Genomic DNA, 15,581 nt, shown 5'->3' with positions numbered 1-15,581 from the left:
CCACAACAGTGATTGTTGGACATTTATAATTTAAAAGGACACCAACTGGTGCAAAGCTGGACGTTGATTTTGGTTTAATGAACATTTTAAATTATAATATGGGAAGGGCTATTTCCTTGCTACTTCATATTTCCCCCCCCTAGCTCAAAAGACAAACTATGAAATGAGAGAGTAATGAATGATTGTTATAGGTGAAGTTCCTTGGCTCTACCTTACTAATGTGCTCTCTCTGCATTAATCTAATTCTGATGTGATTACCATTTTACCTCATCTGTAGTCTGAACAAGTAGCTCTGCAAATAATAGACTCGGTTGTCTCTTGAACCTAGTAGCAGTTTTGCAGAACAACGACTTATCTTGTAGCAGAACGATGAAAAAAAATGCTCCAGGGCCAATTATTGTATAGTTCGTATGCAAATGAAAAAATACATGAAAAGTTTCTGCCAGTGTATTTTTACCAACTGCTGAATATATACTTGCACTATTAAAGCATAAATGAATGGCTCAGTTGTATCAAAAACAGTCACTGTCAATTAGTTTCATTTAGTTTAGAGATACAGCGTGGAAACCGCGTGGTCCTTTGGCCCACAGCAATCCCTGCACACTAACACTAGCCTACACACACTAGGAACAATTTACAATTATACCAAGCTAATTAACCTACAAACCTGTACATCTTTGTAGTGGGAGAAAATCGGAACACCCGGAGAAAACCCACGTGGTCACAGGGAGAACATACAAACTCCGTACGGACAGTACCCATATGCAGGATTGAACCCGGGTCTCTGGCGCTGTAAGGCAGCAACTCTTCCACTGTGCCACCATGCTGCCTTTACATTTTCTGTGCAATGTTCAAGGGCCAATTGTGCTGTTGCGAGCTTTACTGCGTTAACTCTCAATGTTATAACCATAGTCATTTCCCTGATAGCAAATGTTTTGGAAATGTAGATAGTTTGAAAAGTTGTAACAATTTTACATTGATCCAAATGTGAAAATATCCAGTTAGAAAACACTCTAACATTGCTCCAATTCTTACAATTATACAGTATTCTGGCAAGTGTTGGGCGAGTCCAGAACCAGGGGCCACAGTCTTAGAATAAAGGGGAGGTCATTTAAGACTGAGGTGAGAAAAAACGTTTTCACCCAGAGAGTTGTGAATTTATGGAATTCCCTGCCACAGAGGGCAGTGGAGGCCAAGTCACTGGATGGATTTAAGAGAGAGTTAGATAGAGCTCTAGGGGCTAGTGGAGTCAAGGGATATGGGGAGAAGGCAGACACGGGTTATTGATAGGGGACGATCAGCCATGATCACAATGAATGGCGGTGCTGGCTCGAAGGGCTGAATGGCCTCCTCCTGCACCAATTTTCTATGTTTCTATGTTTCCTATTAAACTGTACAAAATAAAAAAAATAATTTGAGGTTCTAACTGGCAGGCTTCTTAGAAAGTATCCAGGAAAACTTGGAAGCCCATTGGAATAAATGTAATTTTACTTAAAAGAGCACAATAATTTGTGACAAAAATTCTACAGCTGAAATTCCCTGCAATAGGTTAATTAATGTAAATATCACGGTGTGGTGCAGCAAAAAGATCGCTAATAATAATAATAATAATAAATACTTTATTGATCCCCTCAGGGAAATTCAGATGTCCAGAAGCCCTCAACCAACAAACCCACAGATTCAAAACAAACGCAGACAGCAAATACATAAATACACTGTGGACACCTGAGAGCAATAAATACTTAAAAAGACCAATAATTAACAATTAAAAATTAAAAATTGCAAAGAATGCATCCCCCTACAGCCTAGCGGTCCGAATTATAAAATCTAACGGCTGCAGGGGTGAAGGATCTCCTGAACCGCTCCGTTCTACAGGGCAGAGAGAGGAGACGGTTGTTGTTCTGAATGCTCTTTTGACTCTCCAGAATTACATGGAGGGGATGCCCGGGGTTTTTCAGGATGACCTGCACCTTGTGCCTCATACGCCTCTCAAGCACATCCATCCCAGAGTCTACTTTTCCCTCCAGCACTGAGCCGGCTCGTTTAACCAGTTTGACCAGCTTCTTGTTGTATTTTTCACTAATGCTGTTGCCCCAGCAGAGGCTTCTAATCAATCATTCTCTTTTGTCCACAGAGGACAAGACAAATGAACCTCAATTTCCTTCTGGGTCTCAAGATAAAAGAGAAGAGCAAATGGTTGCCGCACTCGTTGCTGCACTCTGCTCCAGGTCATTAGCCATGAGGCCTTGTGGTCATATCCATGATCAAATAGGTTATTTTGTACCCCTTATCTGTATTTAGGTAGTTACCTTGAGGTTATTGCTAAACTTGTCAAAACACTCAGAATAATGAGCAGATACACATTGAGTCACACAGCATGGAAACAGGCCTTTCAGCCCAACATGTCATATACACACATACCTTCTGCCTGCATTTGGCCCTTATCCCTCAAAACATGTCCTATCCATGTAAGGTACACAAAATTGCTGGAGAAACTCAGCGGGTGCAGCAGCATCTATGGAGCGAAGGAAATAGGCGACGTTTCGGGCCTAAACCCTTCTTCAGAAGCTGCGCCCGCTGAGTTCCCCAGCAATTTTGTGTGCCTTCGATTTTCCAGCATCTGCAGTTCCTTCTTGAACACTCCTATCCATGTACCTGTCTAAATGTTTCTTAAACATTGCGATATCACCTGTCTCAACTAACTTCTCTGGTTCTTGATTCCCCTACTCTGGGCAATAGACTTTGTGTGTTTACCCGATCTATTCCTCTCATGGTTTTGTACACTTCTATAAGATCACCCCTCATCCTCCTGTGCTCCAAGGAATAAACTCCTAGCCTGCTCAACCTCTCCCTATAGATCAGGCTCTCCAATCCGATCCGTAAATCCTCTCTGCACCCATGTTCAAAAGCTGGGAATGTAAATAAAGATCTGGGATCAAGATGGCAAATAATAACAGCACTGTAGTGCAGCGGGTAGAGTTGCAGCCTTACTGCATCAGAGACGCAGGTTCGATCCTGGCTACAGGTGCTGTCAGTATGATGCTCGTACATTCTCCCTGTGACTGCGTGGGGTTTTTTTCCGGGCGCTCCGGTATACTCCCACCGTCCAAAGACGTGGAGGTTTGTAAGCTAATAGTGTACTGGGGTGATCACTGGTCAGCACGGACTCAGTGGGCAGAAGGGCCTGTCTTCCAAGCTGGATCGCTAAAGTCTAAATCTGTGACGCTGATTATTTTGACATTTCGAGGAAGTCATAAAAATCAATGACCTTTGGCGAAGAGGATTCATGTCATAACATAGAAACATAGAAACTAGGTGCAGGAGGCGGCCATTCGGCCCTTCGAGCCTGCACCGCCATTCATTGTTTTCGTGCCTGATCGTCCACAATCAGTAACCCGTGCCTGACTTCTCCCCATATCCATTGATTCCACTAGCCCCAAGAGCTCCATCTAACTCTCTTTTAAATGCATCCAGTGAATTGGCCTCCACTGCTTTCTGTGGCAGAGAATTCCACAAATTCACAACTCACCGGGTGAAACCGGGTGTCTAATCTGACGTGTTACGTAATTAGCCGGGTTGCCGGTATCTAATCTGGTGTGTTTTGTAATTATCGTCATGTGAATGTGTTAAAAACTCACTGATATAGCCTGACAAATCATGCATTTAATTAAGACCAGTACTATCAGCGAAATATAACTGGATGGTCCATTTGGCAAGGAAACCAACACACCCTGAGCAGGCAAAGGTTTCTCCCATAACATCTGATAATATGTGAGGAAATTGAGAGGATTACACTTATCACATATCCAGGATTATGACTTTTAGCTTACAGATGATACAGCGCAGAAACAGGCCCTTTGGCCCACCTAGTCCGCACCGCCCCGCGATCCCCATACACTAACACTATCCTACACACACGAGGGGCAATTTACATTTATACCAAGCCAATTAAGCTACAAACCTGTACGTCTTTGGAGTTTGGGAGGAAACCGAACATCTCGGAGAAACCTCACGGGGAGAAGGTACAAACTCCATATAGACAAGCACCCATAGTCGGGATCGAACCCGGGTCTATGACTTTGTAAGCGCTGTAAGGCGCTCTACCGCTGCGCCACCGTGTCACCCTAACCTACAACTAGTAAACATCAGGTTTGGTTATGTCCCATCCCACAGACTGGACAATAAACTGGAATGCTGCTTAATGGTAGGGAATTGAAGAAGTTGAACAGAGGGATCTGGGAATAACCGTGCATAGTTCCTTGAAGGTGGAATCTCATATAGATAGGGTGGTAAAGAAAGCTTTTGGTATGCTAGCCTTTATAAATCAGAGCATTGAGTATAGAAACTGGGATGTAATGTTAAAATTGTACAAGGCATTGGTGAGACCAAATCTGGAGTATGGTGTACAATTTTGGTCGCCCAATTATAGGAAGGATGTCAACAAAATAGAGAGAGTACAGAGGAGATTTACTAGAATGTTGCCTGGGTTTCAACAACTAAGTTACAGAGATAGGTTGACTAAGTTAGGTCTTTATTCTCTGGAGCGCAGAAGGTTAAGGGGGGACCTGATAGAGGCCTTTAAAATGATGAGAGGGATAGACAGAGTTGATGTGGACAAGCTTTTCCCTTTGAGAATAGGGAAGATTCAAACAAGAGGACATGACTTCAGAATTAAGGGACAGAAGTTTAGGGGTAATATGAGGGGGAACTTCTTTACTCAGAGAGTGGTAGCGGTGTGGAATGAGCTTCCAGTGGAAGTGGTGGAGGCAGGTTCATTGGTATAATTAAAAATAAATTGGATAGGCATATGGATGAGAAGGGAATGGAGGGTTAAGGTATGAGTGCCGGCAGGTGGGACTAAAGGAAAAAAAGTTGTTCGGCACGGACTTTTAGGGCCGAGATGGCCTGTTTCCGTGCTGTAATTGTTATATGGTTATATGGTTATGAAAGGAAAAAGCTTAAGATGTGTAGAATTGGATGCAGATGCTGAGCAGCGAGAATGACAAAAAGGCAAATGTACGTCTGATAGAGGTGGGTTGTAGAGGTTTCAGAGCATGGTCGACCACGTGGCTATTTGGAGAGGTGGGACTTTGTGGACAGAGGCCATCGAGAGATGTCAGAGACACCAGTACCGGGCAGTAGGTCGATTTGGTGGCCCATGTGTCTATCTAAAAGCCTCTTGAACACCACTATCTTAACTGCCACCACCACCACCCCTGGTAATTTTGTTCCCGACCCCATCATTCTCTGTGTAAAAATACTTGCCCTGCAACTCTCCCCCTCTCACCTTATAGTTAGGTCCCTTGCATTGGACAATTCCACCATGGGAAAATCGTCTGGAATGGCATTACTTATACGAATGCAAATTCCCCAGCTGCTATGAAAGGGTTCTAATTTAGATTCTAATTTAAACCACGAAATTAATACAAAGGACAATTGTAGTGTCTGGAGTCCAATCATTTCAACCACACAGGAATGTTGCAGATGCACAGTGGTAGAGTTGCTGCCTTACAGCGCCAGAAACCCAGGTTCAATCCTGACTATGGGTGCTGTCTGTACGGAGTTTGCACGTTCCCTCCGTGACTGCTTGGGTTTTCTACAGGTGCTTCAGTTTCCTCCCACACTCCAAAGACGTAAAGGTTTGTAGGTTAATTGGCTTCTGGAAGCTGTAAATCGTCCCTAGTGTGTAGGACAGTGCTCGTGTACAGGGTGATAGTCAGTCAGCATGGACTCAATGGGCCGAATGGCCTGTTTCCACGCTGTATCTATAAAGTCTAAGAGGGGAGCAAGGCCTGTAGGAGAGGGAAGCCGGTGCGGCCAATGTGGTTCTGTACAGTATGTATGATTCTAACGATGCTGGCTCTATCATTCCCATCAACCCTGGCTCAAAAGTGTGAAAGAATTTTCTGGGGCAGCAGAATGTTTGGACTTTAGAGATACAGCATGGATATAGGTCCTTTGGCCTACACAAAGGTGGATGGGTGAGGAGGGGGATATCGGTTCATCGGTCGATCCACACAGCAGCCTGGGGCTTGCCTGGATCGGGCAACCCTCATTGGAGCGAGAGCGTGGACTGGACTTTGAAAATGATGGCAAAACATGGCGCGTCTTGCATGCGGGCCCAGTGGACTATTTCTGTCCACTTTGCTAATCGGAGGATTGTGCTTTGAGATGGGAATACTCTGCTGGACAGTTTGTAAGAAAAGATTTCTACTGTGCATTTGCACTGTGACAATACAGCACCATTGAAGCTCATCTTCCCTGCAAATGCACGCATACATTTCCCTGCTGGCCTTTCAAAGTAAAAGACCAGAGCTCCTCTCGGTTGTGAATCACTGCTTATCTATCAAGCAACATCAAAAAATGAAAATAAACATTGGAATTTATCTTGTGCCTTTCATGATCTCAAGATTATGGTGGATGTCCCAAGCCAATTACATGCCAAAGAGATATTTCTGAAGTGTCGATTATGTTGTGTTGTGGGATCCGTGATGGCGGATTACACTGGCATTTAATTGCTCTTTGAGGAATTATGACATGCACAAACTGGCTGCTGATAAATCCCACATCATAACACAACTTCATTTCAAAAATGTGTTTTATTAACTGTAAATTGTTCTGTGACTTTACGAGATTTTGCAAGGCATGAGGATCTTCTGCATGTGCTTGAGATTAGGTGTGGTCACTTTGGTGAGGTACCTTCAGGAAACGAGAGGGATAGCTCGAGTCATAGAGTGATACAGCATATCTTTGGCCCAACTTGCCCACACTGGCCAACATGTCCCAGCTACACTAGTCCCACCTGCCTGTGTTTGGGTCATATCTCTCCAAACCTGTCCAGAGCTGGCAGAAAAAAGAGGCCTGAACACATGGAAATATAAATTAAACTGATCTGGTTAAATTTAAGACTGCGCAAATCATGTACAAAGCAAGAAATAATTTACTTCCAAGAAATATACAAACACTGTTTATGGAAAGACAGGGTGGGTATAATTTGAGAGGGGAACATAATTTAAAAAAACTCAATGTCAGAACAACTCTTAAAAGTATGTGCATAGCAATCTGTGGGGTGAATTTGTGGAATTGTCTGGAACAGGAGATGAAACTTAGCACAAGCATAATTCAGTTAAAAAAGATGTACAAAAACACTTGTTTAAAAGGATATTGGGATGAGGATAGGTGATTGTGAGTGGGATATTTGTTATACTGATTGTTGGTGTACATATGGTGTACATATGGTGTACATATGGTGTACATATAGTGGCTGGTGTACATATGGTGTACATATAGTGACTGGTGTACATATGGTGTACATATAGTGGCTGGTGTACATATGGTGTACACATAGTGGCTGGTGTACATATGGTGTACATATAGTGGCTGGTGTACATATGGTGTACATATAGCTGCTACATTTGTATAAGATAATTACAAGCAGTTGAATAAGGGGTGGGAATTAATAAGCTTTGGCTTCTTCCTGCTCCTTTTCGGACACATACGATTTCATTTATTTATAGATATTGTTTATGACACTTTATAAATATTCTTATTTTGTTTTTTGTTTGCTGTTTCACACTTGCTTTTTATTCTTTTATTCTGTCCAAAATAAATAATAAAATAAAAATAAAAATAAAATATAAAAGTGGCACCAATTCGTGAAGACTTTATCAAAACACAAAGTGGTGGAACAACTCGATGAGTCAGGCAGTATCTGCCGTGGGAATGGACAGGCGACCTCTCAGTTCGGGACTCAACCTAATTCCGAAGAAATGTCGCCTCTCCATTCGCTCCACAGATGCTACCCGAACCCGCTGAGGTCCTCCAGCACTTTGGAATTCCAGCATCTGCTGTTCCTCATGTCGCCATGATGGCTTTATGTTCTGTGGAGATACTGGTGTGTTTTGAATATTTAGGCATCAATGGAAACACTTGTTTATTTTCTATCAAAATAATTAAGAAGTATCAGATTAACATTTTAATTACATCTAAACAGGTGTCATAAAGCCAAAATGAAATTCTGCTCCTGTCTCAGGAGGAAGAACAGGAGACGTTCCCAGGATAGACAATAGACAATAGACAATAGGTGCAGGAGTAGGCCATTTGGCCCTACGAGCCAGCACCGTCATTAAATGTGATCATGGCTGATCATCCCCAATCAGTACCCCCCCGTTCCTGCCTTCTCCCCATATCCCCTGACTCCACTATCTTTAAGAGCCCTATCTAGCTCTCTCTTGAAAGCATCCAGAGAACCCGCCTCCACCGCCCTCTGAGGCCGAGAATTCCACAGACTCACCACTCTCCGTGAGAAAAAAGTGTTTCCTCGCCTCCATTCTAAATGGCTTACTCCTTATTCTTAAACTGTGGCCCCTGGTTCTGGACTCCCCCAACATCGGGAACATGTTTCCTGCCTCCAGCGTGCCCAAGCAGTTTTCAATCTTATATGTTTCAATGAGATTCCCTCTCATCCTTCTAAACTCCAGTGTGTATAAGCCTAGCTGCTCCTTTCTCTCAGCATATGACAGTCCCGCCATCCCGAGAATTAACCTTGTAAACCTACGCTGCACTCCCTCAATAGCAAGATTGTCCTTCCTCAAATTAGAGGACCAAAACTGCACACAATACTCCAGGATGATGGCATCAGAATTAATGTCCAGACACGGCTGATCCTGAACCCTGCTAATAACAATAAAGATATCAAACATTAGCTGGGCTGGGCTTTCTGAGGCCTCTTAACGGTGAAAACCTGTCCCTTCCCTTGCATCGACCACAACAAATGGATTTGGTTCCAAGTTGTATTTTAGAATGAATAGTTGAAAGATGTCAGGACTGTCAGGACTGTCTTATGACGAAAGACTGGATAGACTTGGTTTATACTCTCTAGAATTTAGGAGATTGAGAGGGGATCTTATAGAAACTTACAAAATTCTTAAGGGGTTGGACAGGCTAGATGCAGGAAGATTGTTCCCGATGTTGGGGAAGTCCAGGACAAGGGGTCACAGCTTAAGGATAAGGGGGAAATCCTTTAAAACCGAGATGAGGAGAACCTTTTTCACACAGAGAGTGGTGAATCTCTGGAACTCTCTGCCACAGAGGGTAGTTGAGGCAAGTTCATTGGCTATATTTAAGAGGGAGTTAGATGTGGCCCTTGTGGCTAAGGGGATCAGGGGGTATGGAGAGAAGGCAGGTACGGGATACTGAGTTGGATGATCAGCCAAGATCATATTAAATGGCGGTGCAGGCTCGAAGGGCCGAATGGCCTACTCCTGCACCTAATTTCTATGTTTCTATGTTTCTATGCCCACTCCATTGATGTTGGTTTTCACAGTGGAAGTTGGATTGGGGCAAGGAATTAGAATGACTAACCATGAAGGAAGAACAAGATTGATGGCAGGCAGCGGCCATATGTTTGTAATGGTATTTAGATGTAATTCCCACAAAAATAAGCAGAATCATCATGAAACAGAATTTCTGACACAAATTGGATCCCACACTATTCAAACCTCAAAATCCTTTGCACTAATCTGAATGACATGGGGCCAAATGATCTTCAAACCCTCCCCAAAATGGACATGAAGGATAGTGGGATCAGATCAGAATCAGTCTTGACTCTTGCTTTAAGATGCAAAAGAAGGGAGACATGGAGGGAATGGCTGTATTGGGTGAAAAGGATAAGAACGTGTGGCAAAGGCTTAATCATAGCTGATCTGTCCCCTCAACCCCATTTTCTCTGAAACTTAATTCTAATTCCTGTTCAAAGGCCACTGACGTGAATGTTAACCCTTCTGGAGTAACAGCGGGACAGGCAGCATCTCTGGAGAAAAGGAATAGGTGACGTTTCGGGTCGAGACACTTTCTTCAGGCTGAGAGTCAGGTGAGAGGGAAACAAGAGACATAGAAGGTAGATAGGCCAAATGAATGAAAGATATGCAAAAAGCAATGATGATCGAGGAGAGGTGGAGCCCACAATGGTCCATTGTTAGCTGTGGGATAGGTGATAACGAGTTATATAGACAGTACATCTCTCTCCACAGATGCTGTTTTACCTGCGATATTTTAATTAATTCCGGTTTGCATTTCAGATTGCAACATTTGCTTTAAAACAAATCTTTTGAGAGTTTTGTTCATATTTTGTAAATACCTGCATGACTTTAGTTATGATGGTGTAATTATAAACACAGAATTTTATTATATTTTAATTAGATTAAATGTGTTTGATTTGCCAGATGTAGCATTTAATTCAGTAATAAAAAAAGTTCACTGCAATTAAATAATTTTATGTACAGCACATGAGTATTCTCTTCGTGAAGAAGAAATCATTAAATACTTTCAATTATTTATGCAGACATTTTCCTTCATCCAATCAACAATGTAAAATAACATTGCATCTCACATTTTCTTCCATGTATTCAAGTTTATAGATCAGACTTTTATATTCTTAACACTTAGGAAACCTGAACGGAAACCTCTGGAGACTTTGTGCCCCACCCAAAGTTTCCATGCGGTTCCCGGAGGTTGCAGGTGGTTGCCGGAGGTTGCAGGTAGTGGAAGCTGGTAGGGAGACTGACAAAAACCTCCGGGAACCGCACGGAAACCTTGGGTGGGGTGCAAAGTCTCCAGGGTCAGGTTTCCAGTGGGACAGGGGTTTCCGTTGGGGGACTTAAGTTTCATTGTCAGTGTACAGTACAGAGACAACGAAATGACAGCGACATAGCAAATTATTTGAATAAATAATATAACTCTCCTTTCTGATTGGCAGTCAAAGTAGAGTGCAGCCGCGGGAAGAAGCTGTTCCTCGACCTGCTGGTTCGGCAACGGGGGACTTAAGAGCAACGATCAGCTTGTATCACTTTGACAATTTCAGATGAATCGACAAAATCCTCCAGACATTACTGGAACCAATGAAAGTCACACTAGGCAAAAACATGTCCTAGCAGGAAGCAGTGAAGTCAGCCGTCTGCCATGTAATAACACCGTAAATGTTACACTGATTGGAAAAAGCCAGCTGGAGCCATCAATCTACAGAAGGAAAAACTCCACGCAAATAAACTCAACCAAGGTACTTCCATCTAAATTAATTGTCCTCAAATCACCAGTACACTACAGGAAAAAGTCAAATTATTCCACTAGCTTCTTATCAACGAACAATAAAATCAGAGATCCTAATTTATTTTTCTTAGCGTCATTAAAAAGTACTAATTCACTGAAGCCGGCAAGTGAGAAAATATGATCCCTTAAACAATGTTAAAATGTATTATTGGTTGCGTGTTAAAAATAGCACTGGATATCAGTAGTGTTTGAATATACAGTACTAGTAAATCACAACTACCAACTCAACAGTTCTATACAGAAATGCTCATTCCCTAAGCTTATATGGAAAGCTGTACCATCAACCTAGAGATACCTTACAACTAGAGGCATCCTCCGAAAGCCTAACAATAATTGCATTCCAAACCACAGGGCCGTATTGTCATTAACAATCAAAAGGTCCAGTAAAGGCTAATTTATTTTCATGACCCAGAAGTCAAAAGTATTAGTAAACATGTTAATGATGTAAATTGTTATTGATGCCATCAGCAATTCTAATTATTCCCCCTATTATCATATAGCCGGCAGGCTAGAATCAGATTGCCATTTCTTTCAATGGCAGTTCAAGTTTTCGAATCGCACCAGCGTAAATCATTGGCACTAACTATCCTAACCCTATCATTGCCACATTCACAAGGGCATTGATCCAATTGCCTTTCAATAGTGCTCCACAGACAGATGTACATAATTGACCACAAGAGATGCTGAAGTTCCCCAAACCACACTAAAATAAAACATTCTTTGTTAGTAAGTGTGAATACTTTTCATTTTGTTTCAAAGCAGCTGCCAAAAAAACCCACAAATCAATTTGTTTCTTTCCAACACAAGATGGACTTGTCGCAAGAGTGGCATCCGTCATCGCAAGGCGTCAAAGAGAATCTGTACCGCGAAGGGAGCCATCGTGTGTCACAGTCCCGTGGATACAATGAAATATAACACGAGCTTCAGCATTTGGGAAAGACTAATGGCGTTATAACTCACCGGCGTAGCGCACTGGGGCATCCTTGTCCAGAGCGACCAGAGGAGGGTCCAGGAACACGATGTTGTTGTTCTCCGTAATCACTCCGTGGTAGGATGTCTCAATCCATGGTTTGTGCTTGTTTACTGAAGAAAAAGACAGAACCAAAGTGTTGTGTCAACTAAGTCCGATCACATCAGCGTACCTTCCCAAATACGTCCAAACTCTGTGCAGGCAACACCCTTGGTCTGGATTGGACCTGGGTCTTCTTCAGAGTCTGAAGAAGGGTCTCGACCCAAAACATCACCTATTCCTTTTCTCCGGAGATACTGCCTGAAGCCGCTGAGTTACTCCAGCTTTTTGTGTCAATCAATTGGGACGAAGGGAAAAGCAAAAATATTCCATCTGAAGAGTTTTTCTTTGCAGCTAAAAAAAACCATGAACTATTAACAGTTTCTCTTCTTTCATCCACCCGCCATCGACCACAGCCTCCCCCCTCCCCCCCTCCCCCCCCCCTATTTAATGTCGAACTGGTTGTATGGAACATATTGCAATTGTAAAATAGTGATAAATATCCAGATGTTGTTGGTTGGAATTACTATCTTGAAACCTTGTTTGTATTTTGCATGTTTACAATTAGATACTTTCATTCTTCTAAATGCTTGAATACTGTAAGGTCAATATGGTTATACTTCATCTTTTAAGCTTAGAATTGAGCACTTTTGCATTACATTCAAAGCTCTACTTTCTCCCATTTATCCTGTCTCTTTCCACGTACATATGCAACTCCATAGCACCATCTAATACTTTGGGCAGTTTCCATGTTCCTAGTCCCAAATGGTTGGCTTTCAGGGGATGCCCAATATTTCTATATCAACACTTCACACTATGATGGTCTGAGGCCTCTTCACCTCTTACTTGGACAGGGTTCACCTCCACCATCACCCTGAGTCGCCTGGCTCAATGTGTTTCTTGCATGGACAACTTCTCCTTTAACCCAATTCCCTTTCTCCAATGGTGTGGTTTATGGGAACTATCATGCCTGATGCTGTGCGGTGGAGTTGAATTAGTTCTTGTATCAGTTATACTAAGCACTCCCCTCTTCTCTTTTCTCAGTACGTTGGTGCCAGTACTGTTGCAGCTTCCTGCACATGTACAGTACTCTAAAGCTTCACCTTTGATGCCAATCTCCACCACGCCTGCACTATCTCATGATACTCCCCTGACTTGTGGAGTTACACAGCGTGGAAACAGGCCCTTCGGACCAAACTGCCCACACCAACAAACATGTCCCATCTACACTAGTCACACCTGCCCGTGTCTGGCCCATATTCCTCAAATCCTTATCCATGTACCTGTCTAAATGTTTCTTAAAGCACCTGCCTCAACCACCTCCTCCGGCAGCTCGTTCCATACACCCGCCACCCTTTGTGCTAAAATGTTACTCCTCAGGTTCCTATTGAATTTCCCTCTCCCCTTAAGCCTATGTTCTGTGGCTCTCTACTTCCCTACTCTGGGCAAGAGACTCTGTGTGTTTACCCGATCTATTATTTTCATGATATTGGACACATATACACACACATTTTATATACTTCTTTGCTTTCAGAAATTTTCCAAGTCCAGCTCAAGATATATTAGTGACAATCATCCAAGCCCAAAGAATCTTCCACTGGTGTATTTCTCTTTGCACTGCCTGTTTTACTTGGATATGGCATGAATGTACTCATGTATGGTGTGATTTGACTGGATTAACACATAGAGTTTTCCACTGTACCTCGATATACAACACAATAATAAAACACTTTCAATCTTCTGTTACTGTCTCTCAAGTCCAGCTTCTACAATGCTTTGACTTTTGATGACTTCCAAAAGCAGTCTTGTGATGCTGAAATAAGGAACTGCATAGGTAGACAAAAGTGCTGGAGAAACTCAGCAGGTGAGGCAGCATCTATGGAGTGAAGGAAATCGGTAATGTTTCAGGTTGAAACCCTTCTTCAGACCGGAACTGCAAATGCTGGTTTACAAAAAAAGACACAAAGTGCTGGAGTAACTAGGTGGTTCTTCAGAATCTGGAGACGATTAATAGGTTGGGTCCCTTCTTCAGACTGATTGGAGGGGGGAGGAAGGAAACTGGAAGAGTGGAGGGGCAGGCACAGCCTGGCAGGTAATAGGTGAACACAAGTGAGGGGGGGGTTAGGCAGATGGTTGAACAAAGCCAGAAATAAAAAGACACCACGTGTGAGACTTGCATTGCTGAGTTGTGAATAGTGAAGCTCGAGGAAGGAATGCAGGTGGACGGGGAGAAAAAAGTGCGAGTCCAGATGGGGCACAGGGAAGCCATATCCATGTTCTGCAGATATCCTGCCTGACCCGCTGGGATCCACCAGCATTTTGTGTCTCTTGTTTGGATGCATTGTTCTCTCTGCATGTAAATGTCAAAATTCAATGAGCTGAAGTAATTTTGTATGTCTATTGTGCTGCCATTTTTAACACTATTGTAATGAAAATGACAAATGCAAAAGATTGATTCTGCAAAGAGAATGAATGGTGCTTTAAACGTGAAACTGTTAGCCAGACTCTCAAAGGATAGCGATTGCTATCTTTTTGTTAAAGACTATAACACATAGCTGACAGCACTTAATAAGGTTCTACCATTGACATTTCACTCCTTTTTGTCAATTAATTAAATCTGGAATCATTCATTTGAATTTTATGAGCTTTCAGCCTCTCATATAATATTAATAAACCCACTAATCCATGATTGAAGATACTGTTCGAATGATAAAGGCACGATTGGTCAAGCATGGAATAATCTTGTCATTTAGCTTCAAAATCATTTTTCTTGAAGCAACTTCTAAGAACACTAATGGAGCATAGTTTAGTAATGATACACTGATGTAGAAGTGGTCAGTTGGGGAATATAGCTCCAAACCCACACAAGTAATTAAAATTGGTGTTCAATGCTTCAACAACCCAATATACACACAATGGAAAATGCCTCCGATCGTTCTCAACCCGTGGCAAAATAATAACATTTCATGAGGCAAAAGCAAGCAGCGTTTCTTCCATGTAATTGATCATTTCTCCGTCTATGCATCTTCTCACCCCGGAGAGTTGGCGGGTGATGTTGAGCACAAGTGTGAGACATTGCACATTGGGAGGTCAATTGCAAGAGTAAAGTAGACACTAAATGGTAGAAGGTAGACAAAGGTGCTGGAGAAACTCAGCAGGTGCAGCAGCATCTATGGAGCAAAGGAAATAGGCAACGTTTCAATCAACCTTTATTGGCATCTTGCAAAGCAACAGTTGCCGGGTGGCGACTAGAATTGCACGAAGAACTCCAAACGGGGTCTCACCAAAGTTTGACACAGCTGCAACATGACTTGCCAGGTTTTGTGCTCAATGTCAAGTCTATTGTCATGTGTCCCTGACAGGGCAATGAAATTCTTGCTTTGCTTCAGCACAACAGAATATAGTAGACATTGATTACAAAACAGATCAGTGTGTCCATATACCATTATATACATATATACACACA

At 42.5% G+C, this 15,581-nt stretch overlaps 1 protein-coding gene across 1 annotated transcript in view; it reads right to left on the bottom strand.

The window, feature by feature from the left end:
• clstn2a (calsyntenin 2a) overlaps positions 1-15,581 on the bottom strand; it is a 526,456-nt gene that overhangs the window by 266,442 nt on the left and 244,433 nt on the right. The window contains exon 3 of the mRNA XM_055646430.1: positions 12,067-12,189. Within this exon, the coding sequence (XP_055502405.1) occupies positions 12,067-12,189 (123 nt within the window). The remainder of the gene's footprint in view (positions 1-12,066; positions 12,190-15,581) is intronic.

Source organism: Leucoraja erinacea, chromosome 14 (assembly GCF_028641065.1).
Source record: "Leucoraja erinacea ecotype New England chromosome 14, Leri_hhj_1, whole genome shotgun sequence".
Classification (NCBI taxonomy): domain Eukaryota; kingdom Metazoa; phylum Chordata; class Chondrichthyes; order Rajiformes; family Rajidae; genus Leucoraja; species Leucoraja erinaceus.
Note: the sequence above shows the minus strand (reverse complement) of the source record. Positions and strands in the feature narration are given on the sequence as shown.